The sequence below is a fragment of the Motacilla alba genome, chromosome 3 (assembly GCF_015832195.1).
Source record: "Motacilla alba alba isolate MOTALB_02 chromosome 3, Motacilla_alba_V1.0_pri, whole genome shotgun sequence".
NCBI lineage: Eukaryota > Metazoa > Chordata > Aves > Passeriformes > Motacillidae > Motacilla > Motacilla alba.
The window spans coordinates 104,741,329-104,762,821 of NC_052018.1; the positions used below are offsets into that span (position 1 = coordinate 104,741,329).

Consider the following 21,493-nt stretch of genomic DNA (forward strand, 5'->3'; position numbering starts at 1 on the left):
AGCTTCACTGTGCTGCTCTCAGGGCTGTGAGAGTAATTGAAATCACTCCAGTAAGAGCAACAAAAAAAAAAAAAAGCCAGAGTGCAGTCTCATGTCTATCCTCATTGATGCTTGCCATGGCTTACTGCAGCCACAGCTGAAACCCCAGCAAAGAGGGAACTCACTTCTCATCGTTTGCAAATTTAATTCCACTCGTTGTGATGGGGTCAAGGAAGAACCAGTCAAATCCAGGGAAGTATCTGTATATCTGAGAGGAAAAACGTGCATTAGTGGCAGGCACCAGCAAGCCATTGATACAAAGAGCACTAAAAGGGCAGGCCACTGCCATCCCACAATATCCCTTGGCTGCTGACCATGCTTTTGGTACTAAGATTGCCCCTGTTTCCACCAGCATTATTCTTCCTCCCCTGTTTCAGGCCTATCTTACCAGCCTGCTCAGGAGCAGGCCCTGTGGGTGCTTGCATGGTCAAAGTCTCCAGGCATCATGCAGGACTGTTGGCAGTTCTTCCTGGAAGAGCTTTATTCCAGGCCACCTCACCAGCCTGGCTGTATCCGAGGCCTGGACTGGGTGTCTGCTCAGTTCAGAGCCAGTTCATTCCCAGGCTGGACACGTGGCTCTGGCTGTGTGTTCCCAGCAGCTGTCTCAAGTGTAGTTCTTTACCCCCAGTGTTTACAGATACCACCACTGCCCCACAAGTCATGCAGTTAGCTCAGCTCCAGCACTCCTGAAGGTTCATTTCCATGCACACAATTCCATGCCACTGGTGTGAGTGTCACTGTGTACTTGCCACGGAAAAGGGATGACTCCGCGCCTCCTCCCGTATGTTGGTGAATGGAGATTCCAGGATCAGGGCATCCGGGGGCGTTTCTGAAAAGCCAAAGGCAATGTGCTGAAATGCAGGAGTGCAGACAGCCAGCAAGGTCAGGCTCTGCCTCGTGAGAGCAGCTGCCACCACGGTGCACCAAGGACAGCTCCGTCAGTGCCCCGAACGTCTGTGGGAATCTGGGACAGCGGCAGGCTGCCGGGAGGCGCATCCACGCGTCACACTCACCTCTCTCGCAGAGGCGCCGCACCAGATTTGTGGCAACTCTGGAAAGAAGAAGGAGAATCAAATTGGCACAGGCCCTCTGCAGAGCAGCAGCTCCAGAGGTGGCACAGGTACAACTCCACAGCCACGAGGTCGATCCCGCGCACTGCTCGAGGTCCGGCAGCTGGCCACAGCGACCTGTGTCCCCACCGGCCTCACGTACCCGACTGCCCCAAGTGACACCGGGAGCCTGTGTTTAAGTGTACCAGCCCAAGGAAGAAACACACCATGCAGCCCCTCGGATGGACTCCTTTCAGGTGGCTCTCAGGCTCCCAGCACACCCACAGCAGTGTGACACAGCCTCCTGCCTCCAGACCACAAGGGCTGAGCAAGCAAGAGGGGAATGCAGGGGTGTAGGCAGAGGGGTGCTGTGTTCCAGGCAGCTGGAGTGCAGCATCCCAGGGCTACACTGCAAGGAGCTTCCCTAACTGGGACAGAAAGCAGCATCACCCTAATGGGACTGGGATATTTCCAAAGTTGCCAAGTCCTCCAAGCACAGAGCATTTCACAAACCTTGAACTCCGGACTGGCTGTGGTCACTAGAGAACTCAGCTGGGGACCAGTCTCAGGACACTCTGACTGCAGTGCTGGGAAACATCACAAGCATGCTCTGACCCAGAAAGGGATTCTGAACAGGGCAAAAAATATAGAGGACAAGCCAAGAAAAAGTCTTTGTCTTCTCTCAAACTAAGCAGGGTGTTGAGTGTCACAGCAATGAAGAGCCACTTCCCTGTCCCAGCATGTGCTTCACAGCCTTTGTGGTCTTACAGTTTATCTGTCCACAGCTCAACTCAAAGGTAACTCCTGTGTTTGCCCTCTGCTCCTCGCCAATCACAAGGGTAAGAGCACGTGGTGCTGAACATGACTTGCCTCCAGACAACCACAGAGAGGGAGGAAGCAGGAAATAAAAGTTAAAAGCATGAAGGCAAAGGCACTAGACACCTTGAACTTCCCTGTGCCAGGCATGACCATGCAAATGTCAGAGGTGGCCAGCAGCATAGTCATGAAAGCATCTGCCCAAGCACTGATTACACACAGCATGTTCATCAGGACAGGAGGGAAACCTTTTGAAAGCACAAAGCACACACAAGCGTGGCTGGTCTGAGACACTTTTAGAGTACCAGAGAAGTCTGATGCTCTGCTCTGAAAGACAATCTGCAATCTATTATTCTAAGTGTCTTTCTAGTGTGAACCCTATGGACAATGAAAGCTCAGGATCCATTGCTGCAGTCATTCACTGCAGCCCTTCTCACTCTGTACAGGGCAAAGGGGGAAGCCACCCTCCAGAAATTATGCCACAGATGCCAAGCCAAGCCAGCCCAGGGATTATTGCAAAACAGCACCTTCATCCAAGGTCAGTGCTTAATGTTCTTTAGAAGCTGCTTCTTTAGAAGTGCCACTAAGATTAGATGCTTACCCTGTGCCCAGGGAGTGTCCCCAAATATAGACAGGGTTGTCTCCGCTCCGGGCTTTTATCCAGTCGAAGACATGAAGGGCGTCGTAGGTCATTCCCCTCTCTGAAGGGCTGCCTATCGAGTCACCCCAGCCTGGAACACAAAGAGTCCTGCTGAGAATCCCTCAAACTGCTCAGCAGAACCAGCCAGCTCCTCCCATGCAGCCCATCTGCAACTGCAAAAGGGCTTGGGACACGGGTACCTGCTGTTCACCTCACTGTGCACCTCTGTGATTTGGGGCTGAAAGCCCCGGTTGACTCACAGTCATTTAATCTAGGTGACTGCTGTCTGCCAAGGAGTTTTTGTGGATTTAGTCAACACCAAAACCAAAGATTGGATCTCAAACACGGCTACAACAGCGTTCTTGCACGTACCCACCTGCAAGAGCTCAGCTCCCAAACCTTCCCTGCTTCTGCACGCATGTAACCAATTTGTAAGTGGAGCCTCTGACAGCACAGGATTGGATGCTTAGGGCCAAAACCCAACCATGTCCCACAGAGCTGTCGCAACATCAGTTTGTCTGTGCTGTTCGATCAGTGCCCTGCAGCAATTTTCCACCCTCCTGACTGTTCTGGCTCCATCTCTATTGCAGCACATCCACACAGTGTATGCTCTCAGCAGCCAGCACCCCACATCCCTCCTGATACCCAATAAGCAGCCGGAGAAGCAGCTGCCAGCAGGACTGAAAAACAGGGCAAGCTCCTACAAATAAACTTCTCCCAGGTGTCTTCTTGAGAAAAATGCAATGGATGAATTTCTTTCCTGTATCTGCAGTGGCATTACACTGCAGCCATGGCTTAAATACTAAGAAGGTAAAAAAGGAACAGCAGACTGCTGGCGCAGAGGTGCAAAGCAGTCATGGCTCCTGCCAAGTATTGTTAGCAAATAATTTACTCTGCCTTATCTCACCCATGAGCTTTCAGAAGGAAGTAAGTGCAAGTTCAGTTCCCTGCGTGACCTTAGGAAAGTCACCTAGATCTTATCCAAAAGGACTACACCTAGGCAAGCCCACCAGCTTCCAAATGTGCACCTGGGGAGTGTCTGGAGTGGATGCTGTGACAGCCTGTGTGCCTGGCTCACTCTCTGCTCCTCAGCTCCCAAACAAGCCCTGTGCAAGAGGACAGGTGAAGGATCCCGTGGGCAGGAGCCACAGCCCACCCAGCTGGACATCAGGAAGCACTGCTGCACAGGAAGACACCGGGAAGAAATTTCTGGAAATTCTCTAGATAGCCATGAGGGGAAAAAAAAAGAGAAGCAATAACCACACCTAATTAGCTGGCAGCAAGGGTTTGTAGAAGAAGCCCACATACCTCGGTAGTCAAACGTCACCACGTGGTACCCGAGGGAGCTGAGAACCTGGGAGGCAGAGAAACACTCAGAAACCCATTACAGAGTCTTGCACACCAGCCACGCTCTTGCATCAGGCCAAGGTGCAGGGATTCATTTTATAAAATTATTGACATGTTAAATGGCCAATTTACAGCTTTTCAATGTAGCAGGCACAGAGCTTTCCAAACACTAATCTCAGCCCACTGGTTTTACTCCCTTTGTTTCCTGGACTTCATATCAGGCTACCTAAGATGTTGATTATCCCTTTAACAGGTTTGACCTTAAGATGTGCAAATATCCTACTGTTTCCCCGACAAAGACTTCCATGTTTTCCAGTGAAAGAGTACAACTGCTTCAATTACATTACTCAAATTGGCATAAATGTAAGAATAACATACAGGAGCCCACGGCAGAAGGCTTAAATGTATAGCTCAAAAATGTGCAGTTGCTCTATTATAAATATTCATGTTATAGCCAATGGTAATCCTAACAAAATCTGTTAAAAGTAAGTAAAACCACTCAATGTTAGACCAATTTGCTTGGGAAAAGTGCCTTGGTAAAACCAATACAAGCATTCCGAGCTACCATTGTTTGATGTGAACCTAACAGCTCTGGGGCAGACAGAAAAAAAAAAACCAACAAAAAGTTACAAAGTGATTAAAATGTTTCTCTTATAGGCTATGCATGATACATGATTTTTTAAAAAGCAGTATCAGTATTATGCTATACTCTAAAGAGGAAATATAAAAGCAACACCCTTTCTAGTGGTACTGGGACTATTGTGGTCTACAAATGAAATGACACCTGTCAGCTGAGCATTACTTACAGCACCATTTGAAGAGATTACATATATTGGGTAGATTTACAAACAATTAAACATTTCAGAACCACTTTGAGGCACACAGTATCAAGTGGAGCTCACACAGACAACTGACTGGAAAGGGAGAGAGCACTTCCATTGTCTCACCAGACAAGTTAGATGCTGCAGGACAGCTGTTTCCAATGGAATCACTATATGACATTTTATATGTTCACTCACACATTGAATTCTCTGACTGGACATGCAGAAGATGAAGTTTCTTCCTGAAAAGTTTGGTTTTTAGCTTTACAATGTGATTTTACTGCTAAGATATCACATACAATCTCACCTTCTCCGGGCCATTAAAAAATATTTAATCTGTTGAGAGTTCACCTGTCTTCTATACATGTTTTATGTGTTGGCTGCATTGAAAGCCTATTAAAAGCACCAGCAAAAAGGACAGCATCCCAAACTGGTTTATTCTGCTGGAATAAACACAAACCTGGAGTTTCTGGAGTGGTTCTGCTAAGCCCATGTGTGTGTTCAATGGCTGAAAAAGGCAAACTAAGCATCTTGTCTGGATGTCCTCAGAAGCAAAGAATACCAGACCCAGGACCAGAAACCTTGGGTTTTGGCACACCGTGTTCTCTGTATATGTACACAGAAACACACCAAGTCTGTATATTCTGAAGCACTGCTACTCTTGTCCATCAAAATCAAAACCAACTCCTCTGCCTGTCTTGGCCAGCACAAAATGCATGGCAGCACAGGCTGGTTCCAAGAAAAATGACAAAATAGATCATACATGACAGTCTCCTCAACCAATTTTCTGCAACTTAGCTCACCTTTTTTTTTTTCTTAAAGGAAATGAAGTATCACCTGCCTTCTTGGGACTGCTAAACACTATTTTCTAAGCAATCTGAATTTAAAAGGTTTTGCAGCAGGGGATCTTGCATTGAATTGCAAGAAAGCTTTATGAGTGCCAACACTGACACAAATAAAGAGAAGAACAGAGTCAGACCTCTCTGAAATGAACCAACAAAAACAATTATGTCTCTTTTAGAAACATGGGATATGAGACCAAGAAATTGTGTGGGAGAATTTCAGCCGAAAGAGAGTTTAATAAAGTAAATTACCCCAAAAATCATTAGACAAAACACTCGAAGCAGCTGTGTTCTCCTATAACTCACACCATAGTGCTACACCTGGGGAATTCATTGGTTTTTTTCCACAAAGCCTTCTGCATCTGAGACAGCACCACTCATACAAATGCACTGTGCCTTGAGTAAAGGGGAAATCCAGGCTGAATGCTCTTAAAAAGCACCTTAAATTAGTCCACTAATCAATCAAATTGGGGCTGTAATTAAATAAAACTTTTGATTTTTCCCAGAAACTGTGTTGGTTAGCTCAGCTGGAGCTGGCAGTTAACAACAGCAAATAAAAGACTTTTCAAATATCTTTGAAGATGGGAGAAGTGTGCTTGCTCACAGCTTACAGAACCTTTTCCCTTACAGGCTTCCTCCTGGAAGGACACTGAGAGCCCCAAGGGCTGTGCCTGGTGGCAGTGGGCTGTCAGAGCAGTCTTCTCAACTCTGGGCACACCTGAGGTGTTAATGCAGCTGTCAGCCACCCTCCAGCTGTTTGGAAAGCTGTTTGTTGATGCAGCTGTTTGGACAACCTCCTTTTACAGCCACTTACCTTGTAAAGCTCCACCCGGTGATCCCCTCCTCTGGCAAGAGCGATGGATGAAGCAAAAAGGGGAGGAAAAAAAAGAAAAACATAAAACAAAACAACCAAACAAAAAGAAACAAACACAAAAAACCCCCCAAACCAACCACATTTGAGCATTTAAGTTCCCAGAAACATATTTCCCAAGTGCCTCAGGCAATCCAACAAGAACACGCCAAACATAAGAAACACCATAAATGCTTTGTCACAGGCTTCAAGGAGACAGCCAGGCTTTGTTAAGCTATGCAGGACATAATTTTGAAGTCAACTTCATGTAAATCTTGACTCGCAGCAGGTAAAAATGAACTTTTCAACCCACCTTGCTGTCTGCCTTTTCCAAAGCCTGTAATACATCCAGAACAGCCTGTCCCTTTCTGCTCTGCCTGCCCTGATCTCTTGCCACAAGTGCTGCCCCAGCCTGTAGCCCTGACACTCAGAAGCTTGATGCTCTCAGCAGAAATCATGACATCAAGCCAAGCAGGTGGCCCTTAGATTTTCCCACCTGGCTCTCCAAGCACAGGGAAAGAAGGGACACGTGCAAAAACATGAGCAGAGAAAAGCAGAACTGAAAACTGAAAAGTCCAGGGGAAGGATCTGCTTTTAATTATAAATATAAACTGAAACCTAGACAATGGAAAGGAATATAAGAGTGCCATTACATACCTTAAAATATATGCACAACATGACATGGCTAATCCATACTCAAACTTCAGTCTATTGGTGTTATAATAAATGTACTCTTGCACTTATGAAAACTCTAGAACTTTCATACTATGACTGGCTTGGTCAGTGCAGCCTCTAAACCCAAATGCCACATCTCCCTCTAAGAACACATGCACTTGCCAACCAAAACCTGTCAGCTCCAACCATGCTAGAAAATACCTAATCCAGTCAAAAATACTCAGGGCAAAATGCAAGGGGTTGCTTGTAAGTCATTTTGAATCATACAAGCCTGAGGATGATGATCCACTTGCTTGAAAAGTCACCTTTCACACGCACACGTTTGTGCTTTTTCATGCTTTCCTTGAAGTGTAACAGAGGAATTTTTTCTAAGGGATCAAGCACACAACATTTTTGCCTCAGCCCCAGATGACTCAAGTCAAAGCAGGAGGCCCAGGCAGTGCCTTTCACTCAGGGTTAATGCAGCCTGCAGCAGTAAAGCAGCCCTGGGACAAGTGACTGGATGTGCAGCACAGAAACAAATGTACAGTGACACATTAAAGCAGAAATGGCAAAGCCAAGACACCTCCAGCTCCTCCAGAGCACAGAGTGAAATGGGAAATATGTAACTGATCCCTGGCTCAGTCCTTTATCCCAGCAGCCCTTGGGGGAGTTGAGAAGGAAATCTAAATCTATACACAAAAAGCAGAGATACTGGCCCCAAACAGCCACCATCAAGCTGCCCAACAGCTTCCCTTAGTATCACCTGCTACACCCAAACAAGGCAAAAAAATAAAAAAAAAAGGTGAAGGAATATTTGAAAAACAGTGCAACAATTTGATTTAACCTTGCAATGCATCAGCACAAGAAGGCAAGGGCAGTTTGCAAAAAACCCATCTGTCCGTGCATTTCCTGGGTTGTAGCACACACTTTCCACACTGTGCCCTTGTACCAAGAAAAGCATGGTGCTGAGACAAGAATTGGTGTGAAAAATGTTCTGGAGATGTAGAGGCTAGCAAACCTTCACTAGCAGCACAGCTAAAACTGTTTCTTTACTTTACATCATGGAACTTGTTTTCCTGCAATGTTGCTGCTCTTGCAAAGTATCTACGGGCAGACATCAGCTTCAAAAGAACACGCAATCAAGAAAAAACATCCCAAAATCCAGCACTCAAAATCCAGCAGGGGATTGAAACTCTTTTGTAAAATGCATATTTTTAAGAGAAAGGACAGTGTTCCCATAAACAAACAAAAGAACCTGTAACATTGGAGAGGTGGCAGGAGGAACATGATCCTGAGAAATATCTTCACGCTGCATTAATGGTTTTTAGCATCCAGCAACAAAGTACAGAGAACCGATCCACTACTCTAGCCAATAAACAGTCAAGTGTAAAATTAGAAGTTTAAGAAGTGCTCCTGGTCCAGACAAATGTCCTGGACAGATGTAATAATGAAACAAGATCAGCACATAACCTTCCTCTTTCTTTCTGATTTTCCTTCCTCAGAATGTGTTAATTACCAAAAGAAACTCACAAAAGGAACTGGAAGGTTTATTTAATGCCTGTGAGTCACATATACAGAAGCACTAATACCATCCCCTGTCTCAATTCAGAGACTGCTATACTGAAAAGAAGTACTTTCCATCACCTGATTCAGGAAGGGTCACAGCCTCCCGACTTCTAGCAGAGGATACAAGGTAAACTATAATATCAGATATCTCTGATAACTGCAATCAATCCATTTCCACATTCAGTAATGGAGAGGGATCATTGTGGATCACATTCTCTGGGAAAATCCCTTTGCCCATGATTTTTCTCCTGGGAAACTGAGAAGCCTCAGGGAAAAAGGAAAACAATTCTTATCTCATTTGCTTCTCCTGTGTTGGGCTCATGTGGAATGTGTTTGGAGATTGTTTACCCACAGGTGATTGTTCCATTGGATTCTGGTTGAGTTGTTTTGACTCTTTGGCCAATTGGGGCCAATCTGTGTCGGGACTCTGGAAAGAGTCACGAGTTTCCATTATTAGCTTTTTAGCATTCAGTAAGTATCCTTTCTGTATGCTTTAGTATAGTCCAGTATTCTTTAATATAATATAGTATCATAAAATAATAAATTAGCCTTCTGAGAACATGGAGTTGGATTCATCATTCCTCCCTGCCAATACAACAGATCATTCCACAAAATGTATCTGCCTTCTTTTAAAAGAAGGACCAAAAGAAGGACTTTTTAGATTTTATTTTGGTTTTAATCATAGAATAGTTTGGGCTGGAAGGGACTTTCAAAGGCCATCTAGTCCAAATCCCCTGCAATGAGCAGGGACATCTTCAACTAGATCAGTTTGCTCAGATCCAGCCTGACCTTGAATGTTTCCAGGGGTGGTGCCTCTGCCACCTCTCTGGGCAACCTGCTCCAGTGTTTGACTACCACCCTCATTGCAAACAATTTCTTCCCTGTATCGGATCTAAATCAACCCTCTTTTAGTTTAAAACCTTGTCCTATCACTACAGCCCCCTAAGGAGTTTTTCTTGTCTTTCTGAAGGTGCTGAAGCTGTGACAAGCCAGGAAAACACATCCTGAAACAAAGCCATCAGTGTTTTGTGCCTCACCTCGTTCCTGCATTGCCGTGCAGGTAAAGGATTACAGGGTGGCTGGAGCCCAAAGCCTCTTCAAACCACAGCTGGTCCTTCCCTCGGGCATTCTTCCACAAGGCTGCAGGGACCGTGTGCCTGTGAACAGAAGGAACATCTGCACTGTCCTGCTGCTCCTCAACACTCGAGTGTCTGCCACTTGAACCCTCAGATTTTCTGTTCAACTCCTTCGCTCAGGATTACACACCTCACACAGGCTTGTCATAAAACTGTCCCGATTAGCTGACAAATGGTCAAATTGTAAAGGCAGTGGCCACACTTATTTCTACATTTTTACCTCACCACTGCCTTCAAAATGTAGGGCTGTCTGTGCAAGGCATCGAACTTCAAAGGCACTATTACTGAACTTCCTGCTGCTCTGGCAAAATAATCCCAGCTCCTCAGCTTTTATGGCACTTAATTACTTCAATTAACATACTTCTATACCATAAACAAGATTCACTGCTAGGTCAGCAGATGTGCAGAATAATCAAAGGCAGTCGGGCTTGGAAAGAATGTTCAGTGATTAAGAGGCATATCTGACTTTACAGCCAATCTGAGGAAAAGGAGGAGCCCAGGCTCTGAGGAGAAGATAAAATGTTTTGTTCTCAGGCACAAGATTCTTGAAGGTGTAACATTTTAGCTGAAATAGTTACAATCGACAAGAGGCAGGAATTTTTAACTGGCAGCAGATCTGCAGATAATGTACCTAGGTGGCCTGCAAGGAAGAATTCAACACTGGTGGAACAGAAAGAGGAATGACAGACTGAACAGAAGGCAGGCAATTAAACTGGATAATTAGAATACAAACACAAAGCAAGTACGTGCCCATAACCATCTGAGTCGTTGAGAAGGGGGCTGGCTTGCAGCCATCAGAAGTAACTTAAGTACTCACATGCCTTTTTACCTGAAAGGCAGACAAGCTTGCACCTACCACACCAATCCTCCCCAGATGCAAAGCTCAGAGAACAACCCAAAAACAATGTAAGAAAGGGGGAAAATGGGGGAAAACAATGTAAGAAGTCGACTTGCTTGCATGCAGCCAGCAGACACCAAGGTCTTGAAGAGGTAAAAAGCCTCAGTAACTGTGAGATTCAAAAATTCAACTGTTCTACCCCAAGACTTTTGCAAACTTGCAAACAAAGCAGGCTGAGGACTTTGTTTCACAAATGTACCAAAGACAAGACCTTGCACTGGCTTTTAAAAGCAAGGTTCCAAACTTCTGTGAAAATCTTCCATAAACGTCGAGATAAATGACAGCCTCTGAATTGTCACCACAAACTGGAAGTTCTGTTTTAGCAAAGATACACAGTAAACTTGCAAGAGAAACAAAATACAGATCTCAAGACTGCAATAAAAACTTATTTAAGAGCTTAACAGGTAGAATTTGAATTGTTCAAGTGAAGAATCAAACCACTATTCAGCCTATCCTGGAAAGACTGAAGTTTTCAAGTTTCTAAACATATCTTTCACTAAAATTTACTTAAAGGAAAGAAAATATCCTAATGATAATGATAAGAATATCTCTATGCCATTTAAAGGTTATGTACCTGGTGAAGAGAAAATCTCTACTGCATTAAAGGACACACACAACTGAAAACCCCAAATCCTGCACGTCACAGACTGAACATCACTGTCTGTATCAAGGGAACACCCCCTTCCCTCCACACCTGACAGGATCCAGGGTAACAGGGAGCTAAAATGAATTGTCCTTACCTGGGACCAGAAAATCCTCATTGAGAGAAAGAAATGACAAATGAGCTCTGACACTGTCACTTGTTTTGTGAAGAGTGTAAACTGTGTGTTCTGCTCTCACCCACTCTCCAAATCTTACATATGTTTTATGAACAGAATTTTCTTCCTCCTACTCCGAACACTTTGATCTGTTTTCCTATCTTCCCCCACGTGTATTTTGCAAAACAAAATACAAATCAGAGTTGAACGACAAAACATCTAACTCCATGGGTCTGGTCTGATCTGGAGGCAGGATCTTTGTAGTGATGCAGACCTGTAGCTTTTATAATTCCAAATTTTGGTGTTTCTCTGAATGCAAAGGTTGTCTGACTGTGTTTTGTGCATTTACTGATCCTTGCTCAGATGAGCCCCAGAGATTTGCATACTTTTCAACATGAACTCGGTCACTTGGCAGAGGAAAATACAAACATCCACAAATGAGAGCATGCACAGCAAAAAGACTGAATAGGCAACATCGAGAACAAAGAGAAGGATAAAGATGCATGGCACATACTGCACAGAACTGGATTCCTTACCAGACTCCAATGGTTACATCCTCCTCTGGCTGCAAATAATAATTACAGGTGTGGTTTAAACCTTGATCCTGTGGTCTTTTCAAGTCAATGAAATATGGGACCCTCACTGAAATGAAAAGAGGGGGGAAAAAAAGAAAGAAACATTTTAATTTTAATTTCTTTTCTTACAAAACTGCTTAACCAACTGCTGAACTGGAGAGTTGTGCTAACTGGTCTGCTGTGCTGGGAAGATCTTTTTGTGTAAAAGGATGAATTTGCTACAGTTGTGATTTAAAACATGAACAGCAAAGAGAGCAAGGAAGAAGACACAGGCAACCACCAAAAAAAAAACAGGGAACAGGCTAAAATTAAGAGAGGGTGAGGAAGGTAAAGCTTCCTTTGACAAACATTTAACCATCTCTGTCCAGTCTGCTTCATAAATCTCTGCTACATCAGTGGCATGGGTTAGCTGATTTGGATTCAGTCTTTTCTAATAAAATGGAGCTCCATTACAGCAGAACCAGGAAGCCTGTCTCCTCGAGATTTAGTGGTACAGCAATGAACACACCAAAGCTTTTGTGCTATTGACACAAAAACAAACACTGATGATGGTGACTGCCAAATCTCACTTCACTTACCCTCTCAAAAACTGTTAAACTTCACACAGACATAAAAACCAATGCAGACAACAGCCAATGGGGGCCCTCAGACTTCAAATCTTTATCTGTTCAAGTGTCTGCTCTTATGCAAAAGCATTTGGGAGAGTCCCAGACAAGCCATGCAAGGCACCACGACCTGCTGCATCTCCTGAGGGCTGTGGGTCCTGCAAGAGGACAGCAGGTTCTGTCGAGGTCTGGACAGGCACACAAGTCACTTCTACCAGTGCTCGGGGAAAATCGTGCAACTTCTCTGTGCCTTTGTGGTGGTTTAACATCAGCCAGAAATTCAGATCCTCTGTGTCCCCAACTCCAGAACCCCAGGAGTTGTCCTCGAGTCTCACCAGGTACCTTTTGCTGGAGACTCCAGGAAGGACAGTTGTCCCAGCAGCAGAGCATGGTTTTTACATCCTGTCCTGTTCTGCCTGGCCCAAGAGCTCCTGCATGGGCAGTCTCCTGTTGGATCTGTTCAAAGGCTTGTTGTTTTTCAGGGCCCCACTTGGAACCTTTCTTCTTCCATGTCACAAGACACAGAGAGCTTAGAGTCTGGCTGTCCTTTGGGATATACATCTCCCAAAAACCCAAAGCTCCTAGGAAAGCTGTGTTTGCTTCTTGCTGGTTGGTGGGGACATAGCTGCTATTCTGTTGACCATGTCCATTGGAATCTGATGATGTCCATCTTGCCTCCTAAAAACTGAATTTCCTGGGCAGGTCCCCTGACCTTACTTTGTTTTGTGACAAAGCTGGCCTTCAGGAGGATCTGGATTAACTGTTCCCTCTTCTCAAAAACTTCCTCTGCTGTATTGTCCCAAATGATCATGTCATCAATGTACTGCAAGTGTTCTGGAGCCTCATCCTTTCCCAGGGCAGTCTGGACCAGTCCATGGCAGATGGTGAGACTGTGTTTCCCCCCCTGGGACAGTCAATTCCAGGTGTACACCTCTCCAGGTAAAGGCAAACTGTGGCCTGCATTCTGGAACTGAAGGAATGAAGAAAATTGCATTATGGTGGCATCACTGATGTTTTACCACCAAGGCAGGTGAAACCACAGCATGCCTCGTGGTGTGAACCCTCTCTCCCAGGCAGGGAAGTGGCTGCTTCCAACAGCAGAGGCTCTGGTCTGTATTGGCAGGACATGGGACATTTCTCCCTTGAATTGCCAGTGGTCCTCTTTAATTTGGTCCTCTTAAATTTCTTCTTTGATTTAAACTTTTAATTCCTTGCACAGTCTTTCCACAGATGAAACTCAGGCCCATACCAGGGAGGAGATGGTTTCTTCACACAGCAGGAGTTTGGGAATCAAATTGTCCACTTTTTTGGGAACCAACTGTCCTCTTTTCCACGACATCAGTGCCAGTGAGCTGACACGTGACACTGGTGTGTTCCACAGGAACTTCCAACACATGGTTTGTGTACACTGGTTTCATCTTGGTTTACAAGGAACTGCTCCTTCTTTGAATTCTTACAGATCACCTCCAGCACAGCTGATTCTCTCAGGTACTGGACACCTTGCTCCATGGTATCCCACTTGTCTCAGTGCACTAAAAGCTCATCCTTACAAAGACAGCTTTCCCTCATGCTTGACAGGAGCCACTTCCAGAGGCTGAGAGTTTCTGGTCTTTTCCCAATCCCCTGGGATCCTGCATCCTGGGACAGGAACCCCAATTGCTGGGCTTCCTTGGAGCAGCCAGGTAACCAGGGACTCCCCTCACAGCTCACCTGGGGGTAGGGATCAGGTGATTATCTCTGGCCCTGGTTCTTCCTCTGGTTGTGAGGGCCCTGCTTCCTCTTCATCACCCACTACACAAACTGATTTGGTCTTGGATTTCTTGCTCTGTGCAGGGCCGACTGCTCCTGGCACAGGTTCAGCTCTGCTTCAGCTGCAGTTTGAGTGGCCACAGTGCTTGCTGTGCTGCTCTGCTTTCCTTCCCCCCACCCCGAGGGTGATGTCCAGTAAAGAGCAGTGTCCAATAACTGGCAGCCAGGGCCCAACACATTGCAGCAAATTCCCTCTCTTTGGAACTGCCGTGGTGATTTTCTTCCAAATATTCTGCCACTTTACCAAGGTCTTGTATTTGTTCAGGGGTGAACTTCCAAAACCACTGGAGCAGAATTCTCCTTTAAAAGTTGGTCCATTTTCTCACACTCTCCATGCTACTCATGACTATCCACCTCCAGGGTAGGTTTCTGGACAATTTCCCTAGAAATCTCTGTCCTGACTCTAAACACCTTGCAGACCATACTGAGGAAACCTGGCAAACTCAGCAACAAGAACGTGCTACAGGACAATTATTTTGGCCACTTGTCAATGAGCAGAGGCAGGAACTTCAGCGAGACCTAACAAAGCTCTGCAAAAGCAAAATCACTGAAACCTGCACTGTTCAGGTTACACGGCTGTCAGTTCTGACAATGAAAGCACAAGAGCTGTCCTGCACGTGTGCACACTTCACAGCAACCACGATCCAAGGTGTGAGAACATGCAAAGCATGCAGTCAAAATTAAGCAAGTTATGTAAAAAAACAATGTAGCCATAGTTGGTCCTTGTATCTTCGACAGAGAGGAAGATATTTTTCAAAATTTCATTATAAAATACAAGTAAGGTTTAAATGCAAATTTAGATTGCTGGGTTTCATTTCACTTGCTTGCTGTCTACTCACACAAATGTGTGGAACCCCTCAGAAAAACACCTCTGACATATTGCACAGTTTTCCTGAAGGAAAACTCTTTTGGCTGAAAACTGCTTTCAGTTTGGTCACTCTATTTATATAAAGACATGCTACAGCAACCACCAGGGCCACACAGAATGCTTTCCAAACCACAGTCTGGGAAAGTTTACAACCTGTGAAAGTTCATGTCCTTCACAAGCTGTTCACGTGCAGGGTGAAAGTGAAGGCAAACAAACTGAAGACATCCCTCCCCTTGTCCCTTCACCCACCCACCGAGTCACTTACCAAAGTTTAGGAAGACCAGCTTTGCCTGAATAGCGGGGCAAAGTTTTACTAGAAATGGGATGGCTATGTACACTCCCAGCAACCAGAGTATCAATTTCCTCAATCGAAACCATAATCCGTATCGCCTGGATGAAAGAAAAAAAAATAAAAATAGAAAAGACAGAGCTGAATACAGCAGAAATTTTATAGGGCGATTTTCACAATGATCTGCATGCTTGGTGGTTTTGAAAATCTGGTCATTTACACTTTAAACAAAACCTGGTTTCAAAGAGTTTGTGTAGCCTCAGTTGTTTGAGAGAAGCAGAAGTAACCAAAATACCAGCTGAAGACATACAGCTTAGAAAAAGGGAATAGAAACTCCCTACTGATTACATTTTAAGAGACTCTGTAACAAGAGCTTTTCTTCCTGCTAACTCAACATATTTCAGAATCTCTAGGATACATATCACACGTTCATCTCCAAAAAGTAGCCCAATCATACTTCCATTTAGATCACTATCAGATTTTGTTCAGTTAGATTTTCAGATATTTTGAGGAACTACGTGTAATGAGACTGATAAAGTTACACATGATCTCATGTACAGACCGGAGCAGACATTCTGCCTTGTCCAGCTAAAAGGATTACCTCTCAATGTCCTGAAAAGCAAACATTTCTAAGTTTTAAAATATAATAAATTTATCAACTGCAGCATTATTCTCTAAGAATTACCCAACACTATCTCAATTTTCTCTTGAGTGTTCTTATTAGGAAGAATAAGCTACCAAAAAAAAAAAAATCCTAACCAACAACAAAAAAAACAACCCAAAAAAAATCAAGTAACACACAGCAGCTAGTTAAGTGATATATCTCAAAATTCCCTTTATTGTATTAGAATAACTACCAAATACACACTCATATGTGTGTCTATATATGCACATATGTTTCCATAAAGGCTTATGTGTAATGATTTAGTTGACCAAGATTTCATGTGCACTGAGGTTTCTCAACCAGCCAGCCCTGCAATCAAGAACTAAAATCCATGGGAAGCCTTCAGGCAACACAATTTCTGTTCCTTTTCAGCAGACAGTCTTGAGCAAGAACATGTTCCATGCCAGTCAGCAAACAGTTCTCAGTGTTGGGAACTTCAGGCAGCTGAAATCAGAGAACAATCTTTCCAAAAGGCATGAAATTATTAATCTCCCATTTGGCAATTCTTGGAGCTCACACAGTAAATTTGCTCTAGACTAGAGCTAAGAGGGTTTAGCCGCTGTCAGCTAGTTGAAATTGTCAAATAGAGAGCCTAAAGACCTGTTTTTTACACATTGTTACAGGACAAATGAGTGTACGCACAGAACTGGGATGGAAATAGTTTAATCATGTACCAAAATATTTCAAAATCTCAATAGCTTTTGTAGTCCAAAAGCCAAGACTCTCAGGAACACTTTTTCAGCACAGCAAAAATGGAGACATTCCAATCTCCCTCGCTCCCCCTAAGTTTTTGGCACGATTGCTAAGGTGCTCACAGGGAAGAGGATATCCTCTTCTTCATCCAAAACCTGCCTTCACCACTCTGCTACATGTCTACAAGTGCCTGCCTGCCTCCTCTCACCCTGGAACCACATTCTGGACTTCAGAAACACGTACTTCCAAAGTTAAAGCCCTTTTCTTCACAAGCTAAAGCAACTGTCATTTTTCAAAAGGGGGAAAAATATATTACTAAGGCACGGTCACCCAGCTGGGGCTGCAACAAGCCCACGTTGAAAGGTTCAACAGATTTTTTTATACTTCCCACAGTAAATTTGACAATGAAGAGGTAAAGAACTCCATCAAGGCTTGCAGTGACATTTCCACACCTCAAGCCCAGTTTCCTAAAGTAAGAAAAGCAGAAACAGCAAAGGACTAGCAGAGGAAATGATACAAACCAGGGGCTTTAGAACAGTAGTGAGTACCAAAGCCTCAGACCGACCCACATGTGCCTACAACTTTGGGAAAAAAAGCCCACACAACATTTTGTTTGGGCTAATCACTGAGCTGATCATTGCCCCCTACTCTCAGATCAAACCCAGCTTTCCACAGCCATCCCTACATCAGCACCTACCACCTATTTTCATAGCTGGAATGGATTTGTGGAAGACAAAGGGAGATCACTAAAGGATAGCTGACCTTTAACTGCTGAGCAACTGAAACGTAACTTAGCTCTCTTCAACGAGAAAAGTGTGTGGTTTTGTTAAAACACTTTGTCTAGTTATTTTTTCACTTAGATCTACTCCCATTCATCTCTCCTTCTTGGCAAAAAGGGAGTGCTTAAAGCTAAAAGGGGAGGTAACTCATTTTGGAGTGTCCATGCCTTCAATTGCCTTAAACCAAGCTCAGCATCTTCCCAGTAAGAACCAGAATACAGGTGAGCAGCCAGGCAGGACTGGGCTTTCCAGCAAGTTTTCCTGCCTGGGGCCTAGATCCTGCAGCAGCCAAAAAAAGTTTTCCCAGGGGAATTTTGCATACGCCAGGATTTCACTCCTACAGAATAAAAACCCCACATGCTTAGGAAGACGAGAGAGCCAGGTCTTAACTCCTCCAGGCACAAGCAGCACAGCAAAACAGGGGGTCTCAGAGATCTGGCTGGCAAAGCACTTCCCACAGCCCAGCCACAAGCTGGAATCAGGAACAGAAAACACCAAGGAGAACATTGTCCAAGTAACACTGCCAGAGCTCAGGAATGATTCCAGTTTCTTCTTTTTGGAGACTGAACTGAGGCATCCCTTTCTTTGCTCCCATGCCCCTTGTCAGATGTTAATCAGCAACATGACATTTACACCTCATCTCCAGGGAGATGTCTACTTACAATGTAACCAGGGCAAAGCTTCTATCCAGCAGACAGCTTTTCTCCTGATAAATCCAAGAATAAACGCTGAACTACAGACATTATGAAATTATCAGGTAAATCTTCAGTGAGCAATTTAGCTAAATTAAACTCCTATTGCTTGGTAGAAAAGCTATTTCAGGAAATATATGCCCTGCAAAAGGAAATTTTGGTGTGTTCAGGCAAAAGCCACATACTTGTCACCACCTTTTCACCAGAAAACTCAGCAGGTCTTCGTTGGAAAATACAAGTGATGTAGAAAATAAGAAGCTGCAAACTGAAGATATTTAAGAATATCAGAAATTTATTTCCTTGAACAATAAAAGGAATGTGTAAAAAACCTCAAAACAACAAAATCTCACACAACACAGAACACACAACCCCAAAATAAAACAAAATCCCCAGTGTTACATTCTCCTCTCTGCATTTACCAAAGGCTTTTTCCCAACATCTGGGATCTGTCCAAACACAGGCAAAACATGAAGCAGTTTTTGCTTCATGCACTTTCCCGAAGGGAGCATGGAAAAGTACATTCCCTCTCCAGACATACTTAAGTCTGACAGAAGGAAGTCTTTCCTGCAAGTGTGACATCAGCAACAGAAGGTTTTCCTCGTAGCTTACACCTGGATGAAGGTCCCACATTCTGCATTTGGGCACAGAGTGAGTATCTGGCTGGCAAGGAGAAGCTGGGGGTCCTCTCGTGCCAGCTTCTCCTGAGTGCAGCCCCCTCCTCTCCAGCAAATTTGGGAGGTTTCACGAGCAATGTCCAACCACCACAATCCTGTGCCATGCTCTGGCATCCAGATTCAGATTAAAATGATTTCTCCTGCAGATCATCTGAATCATTTCTACACCAGGAGTGTTTCCATTAGCATCTCCTGATCGGATGTGCTACCAGGGTGAAAGGGCAGGCCAAGGGTGAAACAAGAGACTAAAACTGATCCCGTCAGAGCTGCAGCAGAGCAAGGACGGCATTTATCAGAAACACACACAGGCTGTGCTTGCAGTCCCTAAAGGATCTACAGACAAATGCACCCACGGCCCACCGTGCCCTTTGTGATCTGCCTGGGGCAAGAGTGCAGAGCACGAGGCTCTGTTCAGAGAGTGCTGTCACTCTGGTTTGCTCTGAAGTCCCTCGTGTCGCCAGCTCCCCAAACTGCAAACCAGCAGAGCTGTCCCAGCAGCAACTCAGAGCGCAGGATGTGGAAAGCCAAGAGCTTGATCACACAAGGTACCTCCTGATCACCAGGTGACAGAAGTGACTTTGTGGGCGGTAGAGGAAAAAATCAAAATACATGGCATAACAAGAACGTATCCTCCCACTTTCTAACAGAAAACATATGTAAAATTTAAAAAATCAATACATTTGTTCCCTCAGACAGGGATCAAGAGCATAAAATCAGGAGGCAGATAAAGACATGAGCTAAAGATTCAAAAAAAAAATGAAGGCCAAAGGAAATTTAAAGGACTGGGATGATTTTTTTGGGGGTAAACATAGTTGTACTCAAAACAACCTATTCTACAACTTGGAAACTGCAACAGAGTCCCAAGGCATACAGGGGCACAAAGAAACAATACAGCAGCCACGCAAAAGGTAGGACAGCCCACACATCAGGTCCCTGGCAAGCCTTCCAGCTTTCCTTGCTAGCCTTCTTTTGAACAAGAGATGGTTTCTAGCCCAGGTAGGATCATTAGGAGCACTCATCTTCCTTTACTGCAGAAAGCCTGGACAGTGGTGCTGCACAAGGCCCCTTGCACAAGATCCTGAAGGATCATCCAATCTCTTTTTCCTCCACCGCCTGAGCCACCCAATCCAACGAAGCTTTAATTTTATTTCACTTGTTCCCTCTCAAAAAGTTAAAAAAGAATAAGAAACCTATCAGCCTTTCAGCTGCACACAGAGACAGCCTCTCAGCTCCTGAATTTGAGTTCCCAGGCATTGTCTCCCCTCTCCATCTGGACTTGGTACCAGCAGCTTTTGGACAGCTTGAGCAGCAACACTCAACAATGTAATTTTCCACTACAAGATTAATAGGAGTTCTTTCCCCTATGGGTTTTCTGCAAAAGCTGCTTGATGTGCAGTTCAATGCAAACTGAAAAGATGCTCGTGTCCAGGGGTTTTACCCTCTCCTGGTTTCTGGGCACAGTGAATAAACCTGTAAATAAAACAGGCAATCACATGACTAATTTTGGGCACTGCTATATAGAATTCTCAATGAAAGCTGCAGCCAGCTCTTAATTCTGCTTCACTGTAGGTACTGTACAGAGAAAAGGAAGCGTGAATAAATTCATCCAATCCTGAAAACAGATCTTCCCTGAATCCACGAAAGCCAGTGGAAACAGTAGTATTTGCCAGAACTCTAAGCATATGAGTGACTGATCTCTCCCTTTGGCACTAAGACCCCTTTAACAGGATGAGTTCACTGCAAAACAACATAAAGAGAAAATTCAAATCCTCCAGATGCATCTTCCTATTCTAGGGATTAAGCAAACATCGAAAAAAAAGGTCAAACCCCAATCCTGGAAACAAGACACAAATGTAAGGGCCTTGCTCTTGCCCTCCCACCCCCAATTTGTTTCATAAAACAACTAAAATATCACGTACAAAAACTGCATGGCAAACTGCATTCTCAGAGAATTTTAGTTTCAACCAGTTCCTGAAAACTTTTCCTCTTGGAAAGATCTGGAAAATAAAAATAAGATTAGGTCTACTAGATTCCTTTACCATCTCTTACAAGAAGTTGGTTAAAATCTTGCACCTCTGCTCTTTCTGAAGAAATATTCTAGTCTCCCTTTCAAAAACTAAACTGCAGAATAGCACTAGGCCACCAGAAAGGAGGCTGGGGGTGTACAAGGGGATGGGAGGGGACACACCTGGAACAGCTGACCCCAGCTGACCAAAGGGATATTCCAGACCACATGGCATCATGGATCAGCACACACAGCTGGGGAAAGAAGTAGGAAAAGAGGGATATTCAAAGTGATGGTGCTTGTTTTCCTAAATAATCACTGGATTACTTAGGAAGACAACTACTAGTCTTAAAATGTGATCATTCCAAGCAGCTGCGTGGTGCTGAGTCGACAGTTGGGGCTAAAACACAAGTATCCCTTA

General features: G+C 44.5%; 1 protein-coding gene across 1 annotated transcript in view; it reads right to left on the reverse strand.

The window, feature by feature from the left end:
• The window catches only part of ABHD12 (abhydrolase domain containing 12, lysophospholipase), a 39,411-nt gene that overhangs the window by 3,877 nt on the left and 14,041 nt on the right, over positions 1 to 21,493 (reverse strand). Inside the window, 9 exon segments of the mRNA XM_038131324.1 lie at positions 165 to 247; positions 789 to 868; positions 1,053 to 1,090; positions 2,506 to 2,635; positions 3,853 to 3,898; positions 6,369 to 6,399; positions 9,665 to 9,784; positions 11,956 to 12,061; positions 15,542 to 15,666. Of these exon segments, the coding sequence (XP_037987252.1) occupies positions 165 to 247; positions 789 to 868; positions 1,053 to 1,090; positions 2,506 to 2,635; positions 3,853 to 3,898; positions 6,369 to 6,399; positions 9,665 to 9,784; positions 11,956 to 12,061; positions 15,542 to 15,666 (759 nt within the window).